The sequence below is a fragment of the Photinus pyralis genome, unplaced genomic scaffold (assembly GCF_008802855.1).
Source record: "Photinus pyralis isolate 1611_PpyrPB1 unplaced genomic scaffold, Ppyr1.3 Ppyr1.4_LG4, whole genome shotgun sequence".
NCBI classification, from domain to species: Eukaryota; Metazoa; Arthropoda; class Insecta; order Coleoptera; family Lampyridae; genus Photinus; species Photinus pyralis.
This window is the reverse complement of record NW_022170511.1, coordinates 43,571,221-43,597,773: the sequence shown is the minus strand read 5'-3', so window position 1 is coordinate 43,597,773 and position 26,553 is coordinate 43,571,221. Positions and strand designations below refer to the sequence as shown.

General features: G+C 35.1%; 1 protein-coding gene across 1 annotated transcript in view; it reads left to right on the top strand.

The window, feature by feature from the left end:
- The window catches only part of LOC116169160 (dachshund homolog 2-like), a 119,212-nt gene that overhangs the window by 31,744 nt on the left and 60,915 nt on the right, over positions 1 to 26,553 (top strand). The window contains exon 4 of the mRNA XM_031485185.1: positions 17,665 to 17,748. Within this exon, the coding sequence (XP_031341045.1) occupies positions 17,665 to 17,748 (84 nt within the window). The remainder of the gene's footprint in view (positions 1 to 17,664; positions 17,749 to 26,553) is intronic.

Below are 26,553 nucleotides of genomic sequence, written 5' to 3'. Positions count from 1 at the left end.
TGAATCATCTAAAGCAACTATAGAAGTGAGTGCGTTTATTTTTTATTATATTGGGGAGAGATGGGGAGATTTTGTGGCAAGTGTGTCAAAATCTCTTTTCCGGCTAAACTGATGTTGAACCGATTTAAACCAAATTTGCGACACATATTCTTAGACATAAAAGGGCAGAATCGCGCATGCACAGGTGGGGCGGGTGGTACCTGTGCTAGCCACAGCAACTTTTTTGTTATTATTTATTTCAGTCCGAATTGAATAGGTATTCATAGCTAAAAAAGAGGACAATGTCCGTCGGGTCAGCTAGTTACGGATAATTATCACTTCTGAACCACAGTATACATAACTACGTACTTTTACAGGGTTTCCCAAAAACCCCGGGACGGAGTTATACCTAAGTTTGAAACGAGCGAAGAAAAAAATTGGAAATTTGGGGATTACTAAAGGGTCATAAAAACTGCATTTGATAAGTGTTAGAACTTTCAAACTCTGGGGTCGGCGTTTACCTTATTTTAAAGATAATTAAAAAGGAACATATTCTCAAAATCAAAGCCCGAAATCTTAGTATTTTTTTAAAATTGTCAACCTTCCTCGATTTCGCAATGACCAAAACGCTCATTAAATTTTAAACTTTTTGGAGCACATCCCTAGCGATATTGGTGGTCTGTTCAAATTGTTAGAAACCCCCAAAAGAGATGTTTGTTTTTTAGTTACATAGTTACCTTTAAAATAAGATGAAAAAAAAAACTGGAAATACTTAATTTTTTTTAATCGAAACCCTTTCTTTCCTGGCACTTAATCTAGTGCCCCCCCCCCCCCCCCTAATGAACTCGGCAAAATAATTTATACAGGGTATATATTAAACATGCGGCAAAAATTTAAGGAGCTATTCCTTGGACTATTCTAAGGATATTTTGTCCTTCGATGATTTTTGATAGGGCGCTTTTTTTTCTCAAATCTTCCACATGTTCACTGGAGTAGTATAAACTAATGACATTAGGTCGCCCCATAGGAAATAATCCAGGGGGTTCAAGTCAAATTAGGTCCGTGAAGTTGGAGTGTCGACTTGAAAGGAATTAAGTCCCATGTATCTCATAATTTTGTGCTCATTTTGTGCTAATTTGTGCTGCTAATTTAAAATTTTGTGCTCACCAGCTTAATGAGTAATTCAACTTTTTCTGATGACACTCCAACTTCACGCTGGAGTGTCAACATTGATATTTTCAAAATTTTCTTTTACTATAATTTTGTGCTCATTTTGTGCTAATTTGTGCTGCTAATTTAAAATTTTGTGCTCATCAGCTTAATGAGTAATTCAACTTTTTCTGATGACACTCCAACTTCACGCTGGAGTGTCAACATTGACATTTTCAAAATTTTCTTTTACTATAATTTTGTGCTCATTTTGTGCTAATTTGTGCTGCTAATTTAAAATTGTGTGCTCATCAGCTTAATGAGTAATTCAACTTTTTCTGATGACACTCCAACTTCACGCTGGAGTGTCAACATTGATATTTTCAAAATTTTCTTGTACTATAATTTTGTGCTCATTTTGTGCTAATTTGTGCTTCTAATTTAAAATTTTGTGCTCATCAGGTTAATGAGTAATTCAACTTTCTATGACGACACTCCAACTTCACGCTTGAGTGTCAACATCGATATTTTCAAAATTTTTTACTATAATTTTGTGCTCATTTTGTGTACTGCTAATTAGCAGTCCATGTACTGTATTGTCTAAGTTGGAAACCCATAATATTCTAGACACCGAAAGAATTGTAAAGATATTCATAGAAAATGAATATGATGGTGTAAAGATAGAAAGCTAATATTCTCCAAAAGGTTTCGCAAATACTTGCAGTTAGTAATGAACAATTAGGTACATCTCCAGGTGTAAATTTTCGAAGAAGGTTATGTAATGTTGTCTCACGTGACGTTGCCAATGTCAATTTCGCTAAGATGGCGGGTCCAGGTAAATTGTTGTTCTATGGGTAAAATTGAGATGTCATCCACGTTCTGCGTAAGAAATATCCAGGTAGAGAATAACGTAAAAGTAATCCAGAAGAGAAAATGATAAGAAGTTAAGAGAGAAGTTTGAGCGATCCTTGAGGGAAGATAAAACCCTAAAAAACGTACCTATTAAGAAAAATGCTGAAGTACATACCTCACACTAATTACTTGCAAAGCGTATTCAATGGAGCACAGCCACAGCACATCAGAAATAGAGAAAAAACACTCAATAGAAATATGTTCACAGCCAAAACAGATCGACACAAAGTCAAGTAAAAAGTAATGGCGTATCGAGAAAAATTTGCACGCAATTAACCCAGATCCAGATCGTCTCTGAAAGGAAGAAGTATAGGACATGCGTATGTAGAAAAAAAAGAAGATCACGACCTCTAGTGGCGAACCAAAGAACTATGGTAATAACAAATATACTATAGAAATGACTGGCATCTAAACTAAACGGGTTTACAGAGGGAATACCTAGATGGGGTGAGAAATATAAAGAGAGGTGCAACTCGATTAATTTAGATGAGGCTTATTGCAAGATGCTTCAGTACATCGGCAATTTGGTAAAGAATAATCGATTTCCGCAGATGTAGCAGCGTTTATTTATTTATTTACTATTCCTCTCTTGTTCTGGGCCCTCAACAGGCTTACGCCCAATTACAGAGTGACCCGCATAGTGCTTTTTAGAGGTGCCTCTGCAGAGAAGGTATGAAGTTGTTTTATACTACTCCGGTATTTACCTTACGAATTAGGAAAACTGCAGAAAAACGTCATTCAGAGTAGCGGGCAGAATGCTCGCAACTGGTCTAAGGTATCTGCCACAGATGAAAAATTCACCTCAATCCAGGTTCGAACACCCGACCTCCGGAATTATAGTCCAACGCTGTTTCATTGGTTTTTAATCGGTTTGTGTTGTTGGGTGGCCTTTAAGCATCAGAGTCGCACGTCTAACACACTCACACCCCTCTCACTGTGGACTGTGGGCACGGGAAGCTTCGGGAATATGAATCGCAATTTTACATATAGTTGCGCCTCTTTGCTATTTCTCACTCAACAATCAACGAGTAAAATTCGAAGTATATAAGGAATATAAATTTGGAATATCAATTGGTAAGAAAAGAACGCTACATACTCCTTTCCTTGTTTTATTCCTGGTTGCCGTATTTACCGCTCATCAACAAACAATCAGATATTTAAATTTGTGGTCTCTACGCTTCATGCTTCTTGCTAAACAAAACCAAAACTGGTGAATACTCAAAATGTTTCCTCCAAAATTTACCGCCCCTAGAATTTGCCGCTCTAGGCGCGCAACTAGTCCGCCTTGTGGGAAATACACCCCTGGATGTAGCTCAAGGGAGAGTAATAAAAAAAAGAGAGCGAAGCCGCAAAAGGCACCTTACTGTGGACATAAAAGTTAAAAGTAAAGAGGTTTGTGCCTAAGGCGAGTAAAGTGCGAGCATTTTTCATGCATTATTCGGGACTTCCATAGTCCATTGTTATGCGACCTATGTTTTTCGTTAGTAGTAGTAGTTAGAAGTTAGTATTGGGCTTCATTCCGTTCTTCAGCCTGATAATTGTCATTACGACTAATTATACACGAAAATTGGGTAACCATTTTATCACAAAATTCCATTATAATTCGGATTAATGTTATAAGTTCATAAACACAAATTCAGCCCTATTTCTTTTGTACGATTTGTTTGTTTCTAATTCTTTTAGTAACTGCGTTGTAACTCAAAGTTGATTTTTTTAATTGAAGTTACAATTTACCATGGTTTAAAAAAATTTATTGCTTTACGAGCTTTCCTAAAATGTATAATACATCATACTTATTTTCAAGAATAAGCTTTTTTACAATAAATTTTGCTTATTAATACATCTTGCCTGAAAGATAATAACAAAAGTTTTTTTGTGGAAAGAGTAGCTAATTAGCTAACACTCCGCCCACTATAAAATAAAGACAATAATAAATAAATAAAAAGTTGGTTATTAAAAGGTCTAGAAAGAACCGACTGACGACATTGGTTATCTACATTAAAAACTGCTTGAATAATGCTAAAGCCATTTCGTTCTAGCTTCAACATTTTTCACTTTTTCTCTCTAGTGAAAAAACAAAGACGGCAGCTTATTTCCGGCAAAGGTAATGGAATAAGCATAAAAAATAAGGACACGAGTACTAAAACCGTTTTCGTTTATCTGCGCTAATAAGAAAATTACCCATTTAATCCCATCGAAATTGGACACACTGTACATAGTACGTACGGTACGTACCCACAGGCAGAAAAATTTTATTATTTAGAAGTTGCTTAAAATGATCTAAAATGTCGACATTTGATGAAATTTTTTCCAAAAAAACGGCGATGGCAATATCCAACTAACTGACACTACAGTGAGTATCTTCAGAAAAATTTGAATTACTCATTAACCTGATGAGCACAAAATTTTAAATTAGCAGCACAAATTAGCACAAAATGAGCACAAAATTATAGTAAAAGAAAATTTTGAAAATATCGATGTTGACACTCAAGCGTGAAGTTGGAGTGTCATCAGAGAAAGTTGAATTACTCATTAACCTGATTAGCACAAAATTTTAAATTAGCAGCACAAATTAGCACAAAATGAGCACAAAATTATAGTAAAAGAAAATTTTGAAAATATCGATGTTGACACTCAAGCGTGAAGTTGGAGTGTCATCAGAGAAAGTTGAATTACTCATTAACCTGATGAGCACAAAATTTTAAATTGGCAGCACAAATTAGCACAAAATGAGTACAAAATGATTATGAGATACTTGGAACTTAATTCCTTTCAAGTCGACACTCCAACTTCACGGACCCAGTCAAATTATTAATTAAGTCAAATAGACAAATGAATCAGTTTCAGCGGCTACATTAATAATTTTAAAATTACCTAAATTGGATGGTCGAAATTCTTTTTTGCCCCGTATAGTCAGAACAAAGCGCTCTATCAAAAATCTTCGAAGGATAAAATATCATTAGAATAGTCCAAGGAATAGCCCTTTACATTTTTGCCGCATGTTTAATAAACACCCTGTATATCGAATATCAAATTTTTAAATCACACAAGGGGTTAAATTAATGAAAGCTCCAAAAAGTAACTGTCGAATCAAAGTCCTCGGGAGTTATTCTCCGGCATTTGCCGATAATTTTGTGTCGTAGGTAAAATTTTCTCCTAAAACAAAACCAACAGCTTAGGACAACACACAAAATGATGTGCGATATATAATTACTAATCATGTATTGACTTTGAGTTTGTTTCCTACATAATAGTCTACATGCCCAAAATTTGATTGATTCAACGATATGGTTTGCGGCTTTTTTTAATACTTCCATGTATTCGTTTCATTTCACTACCTACACGAAAAAATTTGTGAGCAAATGTACTGAATCAATGTCAATCGTTACATGTAGGGATTTGATCATGTAAAACGAGCGTAAGGTAAATTACAAAACCTCCCAGTGTCCACTCTATCAAGAAGATGAAACAAGTTGAAAGCAAGCTTCCATTTAGTTCTTCCTTTAAAACAAATTTGACATGCTCATGCAATTTTTTGTTAATTTTCGAGAAAGTATTAGGGGGTGCAAATTTTAGTTGAGATTATAAAGATCCAGTTAAATTTGCCGCAATCGTAGTTATTTAGCAAAGAATGAGAAGCCAATTACCGTACGAGAAAAGGAAGTGGTGCAGTTAAATAATGCACCTTATAATTGGCAAAAAAAGATCGCGGAATGGCAGGTTAAATAAGTTGTAAGATAAAACGGCTAGCGATAAGGTGTTTAAAATGCCTCCATATTTTTAGTCCCTTTAAACGTGCTGCTGCAGTTTAGGCGGTTAGGCTATAAAAAGTCGGAGCTTTACATAGATACTTATAGTTGTGTTTTTAAAAGGTTTCACAAGTTGGTATCTTCTTTTGGATCTGTATCTCTTTGGCTTGTGCAACAGACCTCATTAGCGGGTGTCACATTTACATATAATAGTCGTATCCTTATAAGGAGGTTGATGGTGTACATATGTATGTAGGTACGAGTAAATGCTACACCATTCCGCATTAACATAATTTAATTACGCTTTTCCACATTCATCAAAATGCCAAAATATTTTCGCAAACTTCGCCCAACAAAACATCTCCGACGTTGAATTAATTGAATTATCGAACCGAAAAGAAGTTAATCTTGTAATGTAAAGGGGGAGATTCCGTTAATATTAATTCTCCTCGACTCGGTATATCACATGCACGCATGCATGCTATACGTTAATCTCGCTCGCGCCCGAAAAAAAAGGCAACCGGAAAAAGGATAAAATTATAATTAAAAAATTAAAATCCACACACATCCCATTTTGGAATCACATCGCCGCCGGCCGTTATTTAGATTTCTGAATCTCAACCGAATTGGCGTTGTTGCTCTTAGTGAGAGTCCCGGGGCGCTTACTTAGGCTAAAATCTACACGGTGGGAACAGAACAACACTAAATACTTCAGTGGAGGATTTGGTTTAGGGATCGGTCCTTAAGCGGTTTATATTGTTTCGTTTATTTCTCTCGATTCTTACCCAAGGGTTGATAAACTTTAAAACAACTACAGTTTCGAGTTAGGGTTCCTGGAGTTCGGTTAAGATTATAATACCTTACTTTTCCATTGAACTTTACTTAATTCTATGAATTAATTATTATGTTTTATATTACCTACATGCATTGCAAAATTGTGAAGAGTAATTTTCTCAGTTTAGCCGTGATTTACCCCATTTTAGAATTATACACTGGCAATATCTAGTAGGTAAAAAATTAATTAGGCGTGCTTATATCGTCACATCACAAATCCCACTGCGGCGACCCACATATTTGGGATAACCTGTACCTGTAAGGATAATCCAAAATGAATGAGGAAAAAAACGTGATAAACTTTAGCGTCGAATGGTCGGGATTAAACCAAAAAACCTCAACCAAATAATTGCCGAATAATGTCAATTAACAAATATTACTTCCTGTTATAGTTATAGACAATAGTATATTGAAATACAATTGTTATAATGCGAGTGTCCACAAGATAGGAGTATTACAATAAAGCATTGTAACACTTGTTTTTTATACTATCTTTTCTATTTCGGGGCTTTAATTTAATTAAAAAGTAATTATGAAAAACTACAGGAAACTTTAGATTTAATATGTCTTAAGTTGGCAACACCATTTACGTTGACAAATTTTAAGTTGGCAGCGTAGATAAACACAACACTGACATTTGGAAACTTTAAATTCCGTGAATGTGTAATTTTTATTCGTAGATAAATTTATTTATGGTGGATGTGTAAACTGCTGATTTGGAATGTATTAAGTTCTTCGTGTACCAAAAATCAAGGAAAACACATAAATTTTATGTACGTAATTTGATTTCACATCTGATGATTTGACGTTGACGTCTTGGCGAACTGCCAACTTAGAGATGAAAAGTTACCAAAAACAATGTTACAATGGAACTCATTGAAACACTGTTTTTGCCGAAAACAGTTGCACAAAATTCTCATTGTAACACCGAAATAGAAAATAGTATATTGGAAGACAAGTGTTACAATGCGACCTATTGTAATACGACTATCTTGTGGCACGAGTGGCGTAGCGAAGCGGAGCCACGAGTGTCCACAAGATAGGAGTATTACAATAAAGCATTGTAACACGTGTTTTTCATACTATTTTTTCTATTTCGGGGCTTTAATTTAATTAAAAAGTAATTATCAAAAACTACAGGAAATTTTAGAATTAATATATCTTAAGTTGGCACCACCATTTACGTTGACAAATTTTAAGTTGGCAGCGCAGATAATCACAACACTGACATTTGGAAACTTTAAATTCCGTGAATGTGTAATTTTTTATTCGTAGATAAATTTATTTATGGTGATTGTGTAAACTGCTGATTTGGAATGTATTAAGTTCTTCGTGTACCAAAAATCAAGAAAAACACATCAGTTTTACGTAATTTGATTTCACATGCATCTGACGATTTGACGTTGACGTCTTGGCGAACTGCCAACTTAGAGATGAAAAGTTACCAAAAACAATGTTATAATGGAACTCATTGAAACACTGTTTTTGCCGAAAACAGTTGCACAAAATTCTCATTGATTCTCAAGATATATTAATTCTAAAATTTCCTGTAGTTTTTGATAATTACTTTTTAATTAAATTAAAGCCCCAAAATAGAAAAAAATAGTATGAAAAACACGTGTTACAATGCTTTATTGTAATACTCCTATCTTATGGACACTCGTGGCTCCGCTTCGCTACGCCACTCGTGCGATAGTCGTATTACAATAGGTCATATTGTAACACTTGTCTTCCAATATACTATTGTATAATTGTCATGTCTGCCAGCGAGATCCTGGGAGGGGTGGACAAATTATGTCACATTTTAATTAAAACCTCCTTCCCATTGGGAAAGTGAGAAAGGCACTATGTACCTCTGGCTCAAAAAGTGTGCTAGACTTTTTTGTACAGCACATAAGCGTTACCTCAACTTCCTTGTGTTACGCTAAAAACTCACCATGTATTATAATAGAATTTTTCGTATTAGGATATCTGTTGTATGTTGAATGTTTTACAAGACCTGCACTCAGTTGTTGGTATTAGGAAAACGTCTAGAAAAATATGCCCATCTCACTAGATTCCTTCAGTTTCACTACCAGAACACGCATGAAAACCAAAATTATTTAAAAACAAAAGAGGAGAAGGTTGAAGTTGGTAAAACTGTTTTTTTTTGTAATTCGGACAGTAATTCATCTACATGATTTGGGGAAATTGTCCATTCATTCGTATATGGAATTTGTAAGAGAGTTTCAATAGTGCAAAACTTTGCTTCATAACCTATTAACTGTATAGGCCTGAAAGTGATCGTGACCTGTGCTGGAACGGAGCACTTTTATATCAGTTATTATACTTTTATATCAGTTATTATCAGTATATTTCACTGTAATATTGAGGCTGTGGGAGTCTGAAGATTGAAGAACGATTGTAGACTATAAGGGCTTCAGAAGGTTGCCTAAATTTAATGTTTAATCTAGTAAATTTGAAATTCTGAGACTGCTGTTCTGAAAAACGGCGAGGGGGAAGGTTTATGTCCCCGAAAATAATTTGCGTAGTGGATAATTTTAGTCACAGATCGCGATAACTTAATAAAACAGTGAATAAACTCACGACTGACACCATTAATAAAATAAAAGCGAAAATTATAGACAAACAGCTTTCAACAAGCATCTGGACGTGTTTGTTTCCATTAGCATCCGCAACCATTTAATGTCAAGTGTATATCGAGTATTGACAGTACTGTTTCCTTATCTACCACGCTTTACCAAAACACGAAACGCTGATTCCATTCGACAAGCAATAAATAGACGATCGCCGCGTTTGCTACACGCACATGGAAATTGAAGATCTGTGTTTTTCCCGTTTTTTTTAAAAAATCGCACTGAAAGTTTCGTTCGGCCGAGCGAGAATAATAAAATTGGGAATGCGCACGTGTTGGAGCTTTATTATTGACAACAGGCTTCGATTGATTATTTTTAGATAAAGATAGTGCTTTGTGGTACTTCGCATAAACACACATAAATGAAATGCGAAAATATCCATCCATCTGTTCATTCCATTGCCATAATCAAATAATTGCGGATAGATAAGTGTCATTCGCCTCCTTCCCATTGGGAAAGTGTTCACTACCCTCTGGCTCACAAAAGGGCTAGACTTTTTTGTGCACATAAGCGTTACCCAACCCTTTTGTTGGCTAAAAACTCATTTATTATAATAGAATTTTTCGTATTAGGCTATCTGTTGTATGTTGAATGTTTTACAAGACCTGCACTCAGTTGTTGGTATTAGGAAAACGTCTAGAAAAATATGCCCATCTCACTAGATTCCTTCAGTTTCACTACCAGAACACGCATGAAAACCAAAATTATTTAAAAACAAAAGAGGAGAAGGTTGAAGTTGGTAAAACTGTTTTTTTTTGTAATTCGGACAGTAATTCATCTACATGATTTGGGGAAATTGTCCATTCATTCGTATATGGAATTTGTAAGAGAGTTTCAATAGTGCAAAACTTTGCTTCATAACCTATTAACTGTATAGGCCTGAAAGTGATCGTGACCTGTGCTGGAACGGAGCACTTTTATATCAGTTATTATACTTTTATATCAGTTATTATCAGTATATTTCACTGTAATATTGAGGCTGTGGGAGTCTGAAGATTGAAGAACGATTGTAGACTATAAGGGCTTCAGAAGGTTGCCTAAATTTAATGTTTAATCTAGTAAATTTGAAATTCTGAGACTGCTGTTCTGAAAAACGGCGAGGGGGAAGGTTTATGTCCCCGAAAATAATTTGCGTAGTGGATAATTTTAGTCACAGATCGCGATAACTTAATAAAACAGTGAATAAACTCACGACTGACACCATTAATAAAATAAAAGCGAAAATTATAGACAAACAGCTTTCAACAAGCATCTGGACGTGTTTGTTTCCATTAGCATCCGCAACCATTTAATGTCAAGTGTATATCGAGTATTGACAGTACTGTTTCCTTATCTACCACGCTTTACCAAAACACGAAACGCTGATTCCATTCGACAAGCAATAAATAGACGATCGCCGCGTTTGCTACACGCACATGGAAATTGAAGATCTGTGTTTTTCCCGTTTTTTTTAAAAAATCGCACTGAAAGTTTCGTTCGGCCGAGCGAGAATAATAAAATTGGGAATGCGCACGTGTTGGAGCTTTATTATTGACAACAGGCTTCGATTGATTATTTTTAGATAAAGATAGTGCTTTGTGGTACTTCGCATAAACACACATAAATGAAATGCGAAAATATCCATCCATCTGTTCATTCCATTGCCATAATCAAATAATTGCGGATAGATAAGTTTGCTCGTGATTGATGGAATTGAGAACAAATTGATTAGTCGACGATTAATTGCGTACACTTATTTACCTTTCGATTAGGTAATCTCGGTTCTTTTCGAATGGGATTAAATGCGTCCCGTCCATCCCTTACTGACTTTCACCAACAGTTTCAATGGATTTTGCATGACATAATTAATATCGAACATTGTTCTTCGAAGATTTAAGTAGCAATATTTTTTGAGCTTCTCTGCCTTTTTTGAGACATAATATTTTTTAAGTCTTAAGACTCGATCGGGACTCAAAAAAACCACACAAATGCACGAAATCGATCCACTACAACAAAATGCAAAAGAGAAAAAATCAATCATCTCAAATTGTACAGGGTGGTTCAAATTCGTGGCTCACCATTGGGATCTCCGTGACGGTGAGAGATACAGTGTAGCTTAAATGGGGGAAATTTCCCTTTTTGTGAATCTGAATCGCATTTGAAATTTTTGAAAAATCTGAAAATAACGGGTACGATCAAAAAAATTAAAATGTCAAATTTCGTTTTTATTTTCCCTAGCTTAAACTGCCGAAAATGGATGGTTCCCGTTTGCACCTTCTATGGACACTTTTTTTTAAGAATCTATAAATCTGTTATCAGAATTTCCACAACATTAAGCTAGAGATTCAGATTCTTCGAAAAAAGGTGCAAACCGGGACAGGTCATTTCCGACCGTAGCTAAGGAAAAAGAAAACGAAATTGATTTTTTGGATCGTACCTGTTATCAAAGCTTCTTAAAAATTTCAAATGAGATTTTTTATTCACAAAATAGGATAATTTTGCCCCCATTTAACCTACATTGTATCTCTCACCGTTACGGATATCGCAATGTCACCATTCTCTCTTGACCAGTCACTCAAATGTGTCAAAGAACTAGGTGCAAATAACGTCAGGTCGTAAATAAAGGGGGACGGATGCGCGAAGGAAACGCAAAAGAGGTTGTGAAAGGAGGGAGAAAATGGAGTAAATAAAAAGGCGTGGAGGAACCTTGAAAGAAATGTGAAAGACGAAGAAGCGTGACGTAAGGGGCGTGAAGAAACGAGAGGAACATGAAAGTACGAAGCGAAAAGTGAAGCACTGTGAAATTGGAAGAAGGCAAGGGTGTAAAAGGAATATGACAAGGGACAGAATGTGAAAGCATTAGGCGTGAAGGAATCAAAATAGCAAGCAGGGTTCTTGCTGAAGGTAAAGGGTACCTTTAATTAGGGGGTTTAAATGGAGCGTGAATGAAAGGGACATGGAGAGACAAGGAGAAAACACTTAAAAAGGGCGTACAAAGAAAAGAAACGTGACAAAATTGTAAAGGATGTCTTAAGGAAGAAGTAGTTGTTGTGGGAGTAATCTAAACAGTGCGATGTTGGTGAAGACTGTGAAAGTGGAGAAAACACGATTTCAAGGAAGGAGGGGGGGGGGGATAAAAAGAGGCAGCATTAACAAGGTCTAAAATGCAGTTTACGTTATGTGATTTTGCATATGATTTCCCGTATGATTTTTCATACGAATTTTGATAGGGGTTGTTTTGGTGGTTTTCTGTTTACGTTATACGATTTGCTATCAATAATTACGAATAAGTATGATCGGACCCCAAAACAGGACAACTCGCAAGAGAAATCGTAAGCAAAGTCACATAACGTAAATTGCATTTAAAGGGTGTAAGGCGCGAATAAGTTGAGTAGGAGATGTGAGAGGATAGTGAAGAATGCATAAGAGAGTAAGAAAGGCATACAAAAAATGCGCTTAAGAAATTGGAAGGAGGGGGGGGGGATTCCCCGAGGAAAAAGGAAAAATTGAAGGTTCATTTCTCTATTAAAAAATAAATTCTTCATCCCCAAAACCCCTTGGTTCTACATTCGTTTAGAACCTTTACTTACCCCATAATTGTACGTACGTACATCCAAAGGTTCATCCTCAAAACGTTCATCCCTTAAGACTCTCAAAAAATATTCTCGTGCGCTTATATCTTTAAGAGAAAATCTGTGAAGGAAAAAAAGTGAGTTGTCAAGAACAGCAAATGATCAGATTTGAGGGAGGAACGCGCAAACAAGAAGAGTACGTGAAGAAGGTGAGAAAAAAGCGTCAACAGGTTTCAGAATGTTGCACATTTATGAGCATTTTAAGTTTCTGAAACTTAAATAATTTAGAAATGCAAATTGAGTTAAATTGACAAATGTATAGAGTTAGATTTGTTATAATTTATAATTCTAATACTGCCACAAAAAGGATTTCGTCTAAAGAAGACCTAAGGAACGTAGATAATGCGATTTGAAATATTTTGATTAATCTAATTTTGTTCATCTACGAACTCTTTTAATATGCAAGACCTAACCAATCGATTGTCGAAATGGGAATAAAAATGCCCCCCCCCCTCTCCCTTTTTCAAGTTATCGTTACAATTCCGGAAGAACGGGCAAACAGACAGATAGCACCATTTTTTCTAGTTTAAAGGGTAATTACAGTGACATTAAGTTGGGGTTTCTTACTTCTAGCACAGACAACAGTATATGTTGTCTGTGCTTCTAGCAAAGAGATGGGTACTCTTTGCTTCTTGACAAATTTTTGTCACCCTTAAAACTACACTGAGAGATCGTGTACGTGCACTTTAAGAATATGTAGGTAATAAAAAATAGTGATTGCTATTTTTAAAAAATATATATGTCCCACTTGACCCTACACTGACCCCTATTTTAAGGTATGTGGATTTGTTTTATAATTTTGGTGATTTTTTGATTTTTCAAGGTCATGTACCCTTATCGTTATCAAGGCTCAACTATTCACAGAAAACAAAACTACATCCCAATTATTAACCACCTTCGAGATCGTTTCTAATTTCGTATTGCTGTCTTCTGTCCGTTCGTCTGTTCGTGTGCACGATAACTTTGTTTAGAAACGTCCGATCGCTTTGAAAATTAGTACACACGTTCTTCAGGATATTTTTCAGCTACGTAGACTATCGGGCCAATTAGTTACAGCCCAAAAACGATATCGAGGATTGTTCGATATTGAGTTGTAACGAATTTCGTTGATTTGTCGTAAAGTAAAAATCAAAGTTGTTACTAGTTCAAAAAATTGTAACCAATAAATTTTACTACTACAAACCTTTTCATGAAGAATTAAAGTTTAACCTATTAGCTTATTATGACTTCTGCGCAAATGTTTTGGGTGCTAAGTTTTCTTGAAAAAGTGCTACCATTTTCCTAAACCATGCGAGATAATTGTTTCTATGACCAGAGCACTAATATTGCACACATGAAATAGCACAATTTTGGTTCAATTGAGTTGTATAAATTTCCTGCAAAACCAAATAGTAAACATTGGTTGGTAACATGTCAAACGTCATTTATTTAAAAGCAGTGGTGGATCTATTTAATGGATCACTAAACAATAATCACAATTTTAACCATCGAGTGAATTAGCTTTCACTAGATCGTTGGTTTCCCTTTATCGTCGTGTATAATACAATACAACATAATAGAATACATTGTAAAACTTTTGCAAATTCTGTAAAGCCCGCTTGACATGGAGCAATAAAAATTGCAATTGCATGCAAGTTGCAAGAAAAATTGCGAAAGGCATGCGCAGTTCAAAGCCAGCTGATCAATTGCTGCAAGAGACTTGCATGCAATTTTTATAAGACCGGTGCTATTTTTCTTGCATGAATCGCGCAATGCTAGGGATAAATCTAGTTGTTTTTGTGTCACCAACCTAGTAAAATACAGCGGCGGCAACTATGATGCTGAGAGACGCACTCATTACTTGTTTTTATTAATCTTATTTATTCTTGTAATTTTTAGGTTTCTTCAAGCAGTCAAAATTTCATTTTTATTTGAGGTTAGCAACTTTGTTGACAAATTCATATTTTTCTTCTGTTGGCAGACATGTGGCAATTGAAATAGAATTGCACCATGTCAAATGCCATGCAATTCTTATTGCATGCAAGGATTTGACCTTGCAATTTCTTTCTGCAAGTTCTTGCGCGTTGTATTGCTCCATGTCAAGCGGCCTTAAGTATTTAATTTAGACGTCCAAAATAGCAACCTGAAGATATCTCGTCGTTTCCAAGGAAACAATATTGTTTTGTGTTCTGGTCTTCATTTTATTTCGTGCTCCGCGTTCCATTTTTAATAAGAATGACAGATGCAATTGGAATGTACAATCAGTTCTTTCACTATCTACTCTTGATGTTAAGGTGATCACTTTATCTACTCTTACTGTTAAAGATACACTTAGGTTTCAGAATACAAATTCGCAGAATAACCGTAACTTCTTTATCAATGGAATTACGGGAGGAATTATAGGAGGATTATAGGGAAATGTTCCCCGAAAAATTCGCCCTCGGAATATTCACCTCTAGGTAAATTCGTCACCGGAAAAACCTCCTCCATGGTGCAGATTAGCCAGTTTCAGTAAATTTACTCCTAAAAATAATCGATCAAAACGAAAGTATCAAGTCAAATTTAATCAGGGTTTAAAATCCATGGTAACGATTGTCCCAACAATTGAAAAATGTGGCTAAACTGCTGCGTAGTGCGTAGTGCTAATTTCGTTTTGGTCGATTACACTGAAATTGCGTTTTGTCTCGTAATTGGGACTATGGTGTGCTTGCAGAGTGTTACATTTAGAGTTAGAAAGACTGGTGACACGTCTTTGAATAGGTTTTCTGGTATGCCCTTCCCGATTTTCCAAATTTTTTTGCAAAATTCCGACTACGAAAAGGTGCGCCCCTAAGTGGAGTACGAAAAAAAATTCTGATTTCTACAGAATTTGGTATTTGGTGATTTTTGATACTTGCCGAGAGAAAAATTAAACAAGAAATGCAAATTTCGACACTTTTTTGGGAGTAACTCCCAAACGAAACACGTTGGGCCCTCGGTTTATTTTTACATACTTACATGTAACATCCTGTATACTAAACAAAAAAGCGTTTTCGGCATCTTCGATACTTGATCAAGACATACGTTGTAAATTCAGTGAATTTAGCCCCCTCCCCCCTCACTCAAAAATAATAAGCTAAATGACCTTACTTTTCGTAAAGACTCGACGAGGGAACTGTACGTGACAGCGAAAATACTACCGGTAAATTTCCTGAGGGCAAACCTCCTATCAACAAAGTGCAAGTTTTCTTGGAGACGGGGGATTTTTCGATCACGATCATGAAGTTACTAACAAAATTCGAACTATGTTATGCGTTATTTCCGTACACTAACTTTTGGCTGTAACGAGTTTTATCTTTAAATTGCTTTGTTGGACAAATTTGGATAGAATTTGCATGCGAAATTTGTTTTTGATCCAAACTTGATCTGGTAGTAGCAGAAATTCTAATTCGAACTTTATTTCGTCTATTGAAATTGTATAAGTGTAAAAGTGCGTTAACGAAACAGAAATAGAAAAGGTATCGATCAAAGGTGCAATTTAGTGCTTGCAACTTTGCTGCACTTTGAAAATCGTAATTACCCCATGGGCGCTGGTCGTCAATTAATAAACTAAATAAAACCGACAGTGACGTTTAAAATACTCGAAGCGCAAAAGTAAATGTTTTATGATTCACGAAAAGCCGATTTAATATTTTATTTGATTCAATTAAGTCGAATCAATTTAAGACGTAATTATATGTCTATTATGCATTGAAGAGGTATAGTTAGGAATAACTATCAAATTGATCGAAAACATTTTTATATCTACAAAAGCGCCGATGGCCAAACATTTTTGAGAATTATAATTACAAATTATTGGTTTGATCTTTGATCGTACGGGCCCACCTGTGCTCCTAGAGAAATTTTTCTCATCCTCTCCGAATGGTCTTAACCCCGTGCGAATGCGACGCGTCACAAAAATTGGGGGGGTGGTAATTAAATTTCGATCATTGGGTCGACGGGAGCGTATAAGATTAATAATCCGGACCGTATTCGTTTATCCGATTGAATCAAAGTATCGTTTGCTATTAAAGTGACTTCTTAGATACATTTATTGTAACAAGGATGGGCCCCACGTGGATGGAAGTAAAATGCGGCGACGGGGGATACTTTAATCCAAATGGCCCCCGCGTAGCTGCTGTCAAGGTGTACTGATTTATATAGATATAATTACATCTTCCCCAGATCGGTATGAAGACGTTCTTAATAGAAAGAAATTGATTCATTGCAGCCACCATTTCGGATACAAATTCACTGACTGCCTTCTTCCGCCACGCTTTCGGATGAATGTAAACCATTTATCATCCAACATTTTGCGGTTGATAAAGATTTAGGTACATTTTCTTCCTTTTCAGCTGGCTAATTCGAATGAACGTAGTAGGGAAATTTTACATTATCATTCTTTCATTATTTATTTTCTTTTCATCAATTTCGGCTCCCGTTCTCTGCGCTAATCGATTTTTCATCCCCCTCCAAGGAGCTCCCGTTAAGGCATTTAAGTTAACTGTTAATCCCATTAGAGATAAATATCATTTGATTTTTTTAATGCCAGACAAGTGCAGATGTATCGCTCTTTAGGAAAGGAGAATAATCGACCAGCAGATGTTTTATAACTAGTAATTTTATGTTATTCGGTTTTATAAGGTACCCACTTATTAAATTTACCTGAATTGGTGCGACCATAACCGACGTGATCGTAAAAGACTTTCAGATTTCGTATACAGATTAATTTGAGCAATTATGTTTGTTGTAGCGTATACCTACATGCACTTGAGCAATTATTTCCTTTTGTTTCAGCCGAACTAAAGATGGACGTACTCAGGGAAAGAGAAGTGAAAGACAGTTTAGAAAGACAATTAGCCGACGAACAAAAAATTAGAGGTAAGTGATCTTTGTGTTTTAATATTCAGACGATATTGTTACATTGTTCTTTCATGTTTATTGTTTCGTATAAAAAACACTCGATAATTTATAAGTGGTACACTTATAGAAGCGTATGAGTAATCACTACCTACTTAAACGTTGCGCGTTTTTTCTCTTTCAATCGCAATTTATCGCGTACATCCTCACGTGGGTGGCGCCTTTATAAAACCACAATCGGACTTATAACATGCATTTGGTTCCGTTGGTTGAAATGTGTGAACATTTATATATAATCCGTTGATCTATGCTAAATGTTCCATTACTTTCCTTCATAATTGATTACAAAAGTTGTATGATCAACATCTAAAGAAAAGAACCCTTAGTTAGTAGACTTGGTAGTTGACCCCTAATCACACGAAACACATTAGAAAAAATGTTGCTTCATTTTTACTTATCACAAACTCGATAGATTTGTACTTGCTTACTAGAGATGTCACCCCTCGTCCTTTAAAAATGTTCATTTTCGATTTTTTAAAGTTAAATAAATATTATTTCATTTCTTTTGCTTAGCTACATTAGATTGTCCAAAGTTATCTGATTTTATTTGCTGAGTTATTGTTTGTTCTCCAAAAATATTAGTATGGTAATGTTCAAATATTGCCTTCCCTAATTATTATTGGCGCAAGGGTAAATTATAGTTATTTTGAGAAACGGAAGTTTGTATGGCAATGATATACTGAAAACGTGTAAAAAATCAGGAAATCTTTCCTTCTCCAACATAAGGGGAAGAGGTGGGAGTTTGGAGCTGTGTAATTGTCTTTATACAGGGAGGCACAACGAAATAAACAACCCGTAAGGAAAAGCAAAAACAGAGAAAAATAGAGATAGCTTTAGCAGGTTTTACGAGTCTATTATGTTTGTGGGTTATTGGGAGGGTTAATTATGTTAATTTCTCATGGTTTATGTTCTGCAGGATTGTTTTGTGTATAGCTAATATTTCTAATGAACGTGTTTATTCACGAAAAAGTTTGAATATCCATTTGATATTTGTCATTTGGCACCCTGTATTCTTCAAAGGACTTCATTTGACCCAACGTTCAAGTTTAAATTAGTGAAGAGGTGGCAACCCTGCTTAGGAGGTTGACGCCGTGGGTTTAAATTTTTATTTAAAAGATGTCTCCCTTCGAACCAAAATCGACTTTTGCTACTTTCTTACGAATTATTCAGTCTGCTTCGTTTTCGATATATGTTAAAATAATATTTTTGGTAAAAAAGGAAGGTTATACAATGCCTTTTTTTGAGGCCCGAAAAAAAAATTGTCTCAGATCGACCCGGAAAAAAAATTTTCTTATAGAATGAGGCCTGTAGAATTTATAATTTCAAACAGTTCCAAGATTGGGCTACTAGTTCAAAAGTTACAGCCCTTTGAATTTTCTTTCGAAATTGGTTTCTAGTCTATAACTTTTTATTGAGAAGTCTGATCGAAAAAGTACGAATTGTTTTGGATTCTACGCACCAAAATTAATAAGAAAAAGTGTTTTCCCGAGAAATTTTGGTGTAGTCGATTTTTGGTAAAAAAGGAAGGTTATACACTGCCTTTTTTTGAGGCCCGAAAAAAAATTGTCTCAGATCGACCCGGAAAAAAAATTTTCTTATAGAATGTGGCCTGTAGAATTTATAATTTCAAACAGTTCCAAGATTGGGCTACTAGTTCAAAAGTTACAGCCCTTTGAATTTTCTTTCGAAATTGGTTTCTAGTCTATAACTTTTTATTGAGAAATCTGATCGAAAAAGTACGAATTGTTTTGGATTCTACGCACCAAAATTAATAAGAAAAAGTGTTTTCCCGAGAAATTTTGGAGTAGTCGATTTTTGGTAAAAGAAGGAAGGTTAAGTATTCAAATACTATGCGAAGTATTCGAATACTTCTCAAAGTATTCAAATACCTTGCGAAGTATTCGAATACTAAATATTTGTGAAAGTATTTGAGTTACAAATACAAATACTGCTTCCATAAAAGTATTTAATTACAAAGTATTTGAATACTTTAAAGGATTTGAATGCTAAAAAGTATTTACAAAATCGAATACTGCCCAGCTCTGATGTTAACATATTGTCTATGGGTAAAACAACCACAATGCAACACTGTTCGTATGGTTTCCCATATACTTATGATAACGGCCTTTTTTTGGGGGATAGTTTTTAGTTATATCACCGTTTTGTAGGTATGTAAACCCCCTCTCCCATTAGTGCGCCCTTGATATTGTGAACATATGATGTAATTACTTTCATTGTTTTGTCGCCTCGAATAGATTTTGTTTTGTTTTTTTTTTAATTCATCACAGACTACTTGATTAAAATATAAAAACGGTTGTTATAACTGATATCTTATTTTTAATCGTATGGTATGATAGCTCGTTGAAAATAGAATTAAAAAATCTATTAAGTATTCTAAAAATCCAATATGGCGCCTATTGAAACTTTAGGAAGTTGGTATGTTCCTCAAAAGTAGCCATCTTGAATTTTTTTGACATCAATTCTAAATTAAAGCTTATCAAAGACAGTAACTTTTATATAAAACTTTCTTTTGTACCTGGTATACTTTCGATGATATAAGACATGCAATCCCACACGATCTGGGACACACTGTATACGGTGGTCCATATGAAAAAAATCTAGTTTAGGGTCGTATGAGAAAAACCAGACACCCTCTGTATATAAACTGTGAATCGCGATGGATTCTACATCAAAAAGTGCCCTAAGATCGTTGAAAAGAGCATTCCTTGGGCCAAAATATAGTTAATTTAGTTTAATCCTTCTCCGCCAGGGGGCTAGTTTTGACACCATAACCCAAAATCCTAAAAAAAATCAAATGGAATCATAAAGAAACCGACTAAATTCGAGAAACGCCACCTACCGATTAGAGATAGTTGAATTCTGTTTGTGCTAGTGATTTTTAAAATCGAGCTCCTGACACCTAGGTCCATTTTTTTCTTAAAATAAAGAGCGTTTCTATAAGAAAGTGCCCAATTCAGACTACCAAAGTTTCTTATAAAATCATATTTTCCGTCGTGTTTTCATTGCTTACATGGTTTACGTTTGTATTTCTTCTGAATCGCATTTTCCGAAAACGGTAGTAGTAACAGTGGGAACGAGTTTTGGTAAATTAAGGGATCATCCTGCAGAAAGTACCTACATTAATTTTAATTTAGTGCTCTCGTGAAATTTGCCGCGATTTTCTAAAAGCATTCTCCAAATGTTAGAAAATGATAATAACAATTTTTAGTTGTTTATAAAATATTTATGAAGAGTGCTTCAGGAAGTCTAGAAATTGCAAAGATTCAGAGGTTCTCCAGAGATTCCTAAACAAGTTTTCAGAACAGCCTTTAAAGATATTTCAGAAAAATTTGAGATATTTTTTAATACATTTTTTAATTTTTAGAAATCCTGATGTGATTTTTCAGATGTTCTTCAATGAGAATTCCGTTACAATCTGTAAGGGAAATCTCTTTACGCCAAGACAGAGACTCATCACTATCACGTGTCTGGAACTCAAGTTTGAAGAGAAAATCACTGGTGCAAACAGAATTAATCCCCAATTGTTTGGCCGCTGGGGGACGCTTCTTGAATTTATGCAATTTCTTTAATGTCCCACAACTTTCTTATTATTTTTTTATATGACCCTAAACTACATTTTTTTCATACAGACCACCCTATATATTTTGGAATTTTTGAAAAAAGTTTGGATCTACTAAAAATTTCCAGATCTTTTGTTTACCATGGAAACTTGATGTCTGCAATAAAAATATTTTAATGTAGGTATACACAAAATACAATATTGCAAATAATATTAAATATAAATATATCAAGTGAAATCAAAATTTAGGAAATTTTACGCTATTTTCAAAATCCCCAAAATATATCGGGTGGTTCGTATGAAAAAATGCAATTTATGGTCGTATATAAAGAAAAACCAAACATCCTGTACAACAACTGTGTATCGGGATACATTCTACATAAAAATAATGATTTTGCCAAAATCAATTATCTTTAATAATAAGGAAGTTATGGGGCATTAAAGAAATCGATCAAATTCAAGAAACGCGCCCTAGCGGCCAAACGATTAGAGACATTTTGTTGGAACCAGTGATTTTCTCTCTAAAATTGAACTGCAGGCACCTAGATCCATTTTCTCTCTCTTAAAATGAAAAGAGTGTTCAAATTGGACCGCCCTAAAATTAAGAAATTTCCAAAGCGAAAGACTGCAGTTTTCAGAATGCGCCCCGAAAAATGTGTTCCAAAACCGTGTTGACCGCACAGTTTCATACAATAACTGGAACGCCCTTTGAAATGAATGTTTTAATAACCGAGAATGGGATGGCTACAGGCGATTATATACACGACACGAATACAAGTGAAGGTAAAGGGTTAAAGGAATGAAATTGATGTATGGAACTTGGGGAATGTTCATCTCTCGTCAGTCGCAAACGTCTTACTAAGTTCCCTTTTAAGGTCGGAATGTACGCGATACATGCTTCAAGAATGCTATGATCACATATTTCTCTCTGTCTTAAGGGAAAGAGCACAATTTTTAACCGACCGATTATAATTTCGATAATATCCGTATTATTAGTTGAGGAAGTTCAACATTTCCAACCCCTCCGCCTTTATACACATAAGACAACAAGCACGGTATATGTATAGACGACTGCCAACGGAACAATCATGTTTGGAATGATGAAGCCGAGACATGTAAAGGGATGGGGTGTAATCTGTTGTTGGTGAATGTGTAATGTGCCGTGCGGAAATCTTAGCCGAACTTCCTTATAACCACAAACCATCTCTGCCCTCCCATCCCCTTCGCTCCTCTATCAACAGTTCCGCTGCTAAATATTCGATTTACGTCTAATCAAACCGAATCGTAACCGCCGCCCTTTCCGGAAAAATCACACACAATTTTACGGTTATTGTTTTCATAAAAGATCGGAAAGTGGCGATAAATTAAGAAATTAATTTTCTATATATACGGCGCTTAGGAGAAAATATTCGCTCAAGCAGTGTCATAAAAACAATCCATCAAGGGTGTTTAAATCTTGCACGATGAATATTCATCAAAAAAACTCACGCAGGTTGCGTAATTATTGTATTAATATCAGTGGCAAAAAAATAAACGAAATGGGCGATAGATAGAATTTCACATTAAGGAAATATTCTTAGGTCTTCACCCTTGCTGAACTACAGAAGCTATTTAAGTGCAGGGGTTAGTTTCTTTATTGCTGTATTGTTAAACGCGATGACCTTTTAAAATGTCAAGTTGGGCAACTAAGAATTTCATATTTCCTCGTTTCTCGAATTGATGGTCCTGTCTTCTCAATTCATAATGTTGCCGATTTCCTTCGGGAATGTCACGAAACGAGTGTGTTTGTGAAATCTTTTTGTATCTATTCAAAAGCTCTCTTTAAAAGCTCAAAACTGTTTCGGTAGGCATGCACATTTTGTATTCCAATTTCAGTGATGTTGCTAATGTAATAAAGTTCTATACCTATTTTATATTCGGATCCCTTATACAGGGTGCCCATTATGTACGGAATGTAGTAGGTAAATATCGAATGTATACAATACTTTTCTATATGAAAGTTGTTTAATATAGTATAGTCCAAATATCTTTAGTGACGAAGTGATGGGAGGGGGGCAACATCAGCTACGCCACTGCCGCTAGGCATTATTTAAACTCAGTAGTGGCGCTAATTCCAAGTAAAGAACATGGAACAAGACTGAATATCAAAAAGCTTTTAAATTTACTGTATAGGAAATAAAATAGTGTAACCACCAGAGCAGAAGCGAAAGCGAAGTAAAAAATCAAAAAACCAATCAAAAAGTAGGAATTATTTCAACGAGATGAACAGAACAAGTAAAGCAGCCGAAATCTAAATCCGGAGGAAGTTAAAATACTAGCGCAGAACCAGAACTAATTAGTATACTATTATAGCGAATATTCTAGAAATCCCGATAGACATCGAGGCGCCCTAGAAAGTGATCGTAATACCGCCTTCCAAGATGAATTGGAACATGCTCTAAAAATAGCCTTCTTACTTTCCAAAGGAAGCTTCATTAAATCGCCCGCTCCCCCTTCTCTTCTTTTGCTTCAAATATTGAAGAAGTCAAAAATGTTGCCCTTAAATAATTACGATTTGTACCTTGAAAATTAAGTTACTTCTTCTTAATGCGTCAAGCTCCCATGTTACCGGTATAAGTTCGAAAGAGGGGGGAGGGGGGTATACTAAAGATATAATGTTTGTTCATTTGCATCCCTTCAACTGGCCTAGGGAGTATAAATGCCGTCCCAATGGCATATACTTACAAAAAAAATGGCGCATGAAGCTTCAATGTGGAATATTTTGGAAAGTCTCAAAATTTGGTTCCGAATCAGTGTTACTCACAGCTAAAGTCATAATGACTCACGGTCAGTGATGGCAACGAGAATAACTATGTAATTAGAGCTTGTATAAAAATCAGGGTTTAAATTATAGCGAGAGGCGGATTAAGAATTAGATCCGCAGTCAGATTCAAAATGACAGAATAAACAAAACCAGATTTAAAGTCCGATGCAAAATTAGAGCCAGAATCTGTCTTGAATAACAACCAGGATTCGAGTCTTAGAGCATTGAAATCAGTCGAAATCAGAGTCAAAGTTAACACCAAAGCCGGAACCGAAAAAGGATCAGTGGACAATTCAGTCAGAATGAGGGCAAGGATAGTAAAGTATAATAGCTCTGGGGGTATGGAATACCTCCCAGCTCTGAGGACCTTTTCTTGAAAACTACTTTGTCAGTTCCTTGCTGGCTTTATTTGGATAATGTCTTGTCGTTTGTCGCATTTGAAATTGTATATTGCGTTTGTATGTTTAAATTATAACACCCTGTAGATCGGAACGAAGCGCTTGCTGACCTATGCCCTTTAGGAACACCCTGTATATAACTGCAATTATTGTACATTCAAGTTTAAACGCTACTTTCTGCGCAAAAAATGCAGGCTTGAATTTGAGATGTAATAAAAAAATGTCCGCTTGACAGATTGGAATAGGATTGGCATCAAATTGGACACTTTCTTATGGAAATGGAAGAGTTAGTAAAAAATGGACCTAGATGCCCGGAGCCCAATTTTAAAGAGAAAACTACTGGCGCAAACAGAATTCAGCTATCACTAATCATTTGGCCGCTAGAGGGCGTTCCTCGAATTTAGTCGATTTTCTTATAGCCCCAGAACTTTCTTATTATTAAAGATAATCGACTTTGGCAAACTCTTTCTTAGAGCACTTTTTTATTTAGAATCCATTGCGATACAAAGTTTTTGTACAGGGTGTTTGGTTTTTCTTATACGACCTTAAAATATTATTTTTTCATATGAATCACCCTATAATATTGTAGACATCTTTATGAAATTTGGTACATGTCTTCTATGCATCAAGATGCATTTTCTAATGTGCAGAAGATCGAATTTGCTCAAACAAGAACGAGGATTTAAAAAATAATTTTTATTTTAATAGAAAGCAGTGGCATAGTATTTTTTCTCCAAACATATTCAATGCAAAAGCCGTACGCACGCCACTGGTGGAGAAAATAAAAACTTCTGCACATCAGAAAATGCATCTTGTAGAAGACATGTACCAAATTTCATAAAGATGTCTACAATATCATCTCTGTTAAAAAACTGATTTTTTTTTAACTTTACCACTCTGTATCTCAAAAGTTAAAACGTTTTGGACATACGTTCATAACTGCGTTCATAGGAAGATTTTTTTCTTAAAATGGGTTCAAGAATCACCCCTGTAAATATTAGCATGTCTTTAAGGAACACCCTGTATTGACTTATTTGTTTTATTCACATGTGTTTTCACGTTCTTTGTTTTTTGTGTTATTTGAAATTAAAAATATTTGGAAACGAGTAAACATTTCCAAATAACTAAGGAATTGTCTTTTTACACAATCCTGCCATTTTTTGTTCGCCATGGAAACCTAGATGCCTACAATAAAAACATGTTAATGCATAAAATGCAATATTGCAAATAATATTTAATATAAATATAATTAGGGACACATCAAAATTTAGGAAATTTTACGATCTTTTCAAAAACTTCAAAATATATAGGGTGGCCCATATGGAAAAATTTAGTTTAGGGTCGTATAAGAAAAATCAAAAACCCTGTATCAAAATAGTGTATCGTAAGTCACAATCATTATCTTTAATAATAAGAAAAAAATTGCGCTCCAGACACTTAGGTCCATTTTTTTCCGATCTCTTAAAATAAAGGGTGTTCCCATAAAAACCATGCACATTGTTTATGTGAACTAAAAATTTTTGAAATGATACCTGAATACCAATTACTGACCCAGATACCAAATGCCCGCTTTTTAAGTTTGCCATTGATACAGCTATGTTTAGAGACTCTCGAAAAAAGGAAACCAAATCGTAAAATCGTATCATGTTTTACTACACACATTTAGTACCAATTTCATGCTGCTTACTTTTTGCGCCGCAGAAAATATTCTAGTTTATTAATGATATGAATATGCGAGTTGTACAATCTCAGAAATCGTTGAAAGCCCAAAATGAAAATTTATATAAAAGAATTGCGTAATGTGGAAATTTGAATATTTTACAGTTTAGTGCTTTAATCTTTTGCGGAAAACATTTCTACGATGTTCTTTCAGTCTGAAGCTAGCTAAAGCTTTTATAGTGATTTCTCTCTTTAAAAAAGGACAGCTGACAATTGTGAATACTTTTTGTCTGTACATCTTCCTTCAACTCTTTTGGAAAGTTGTT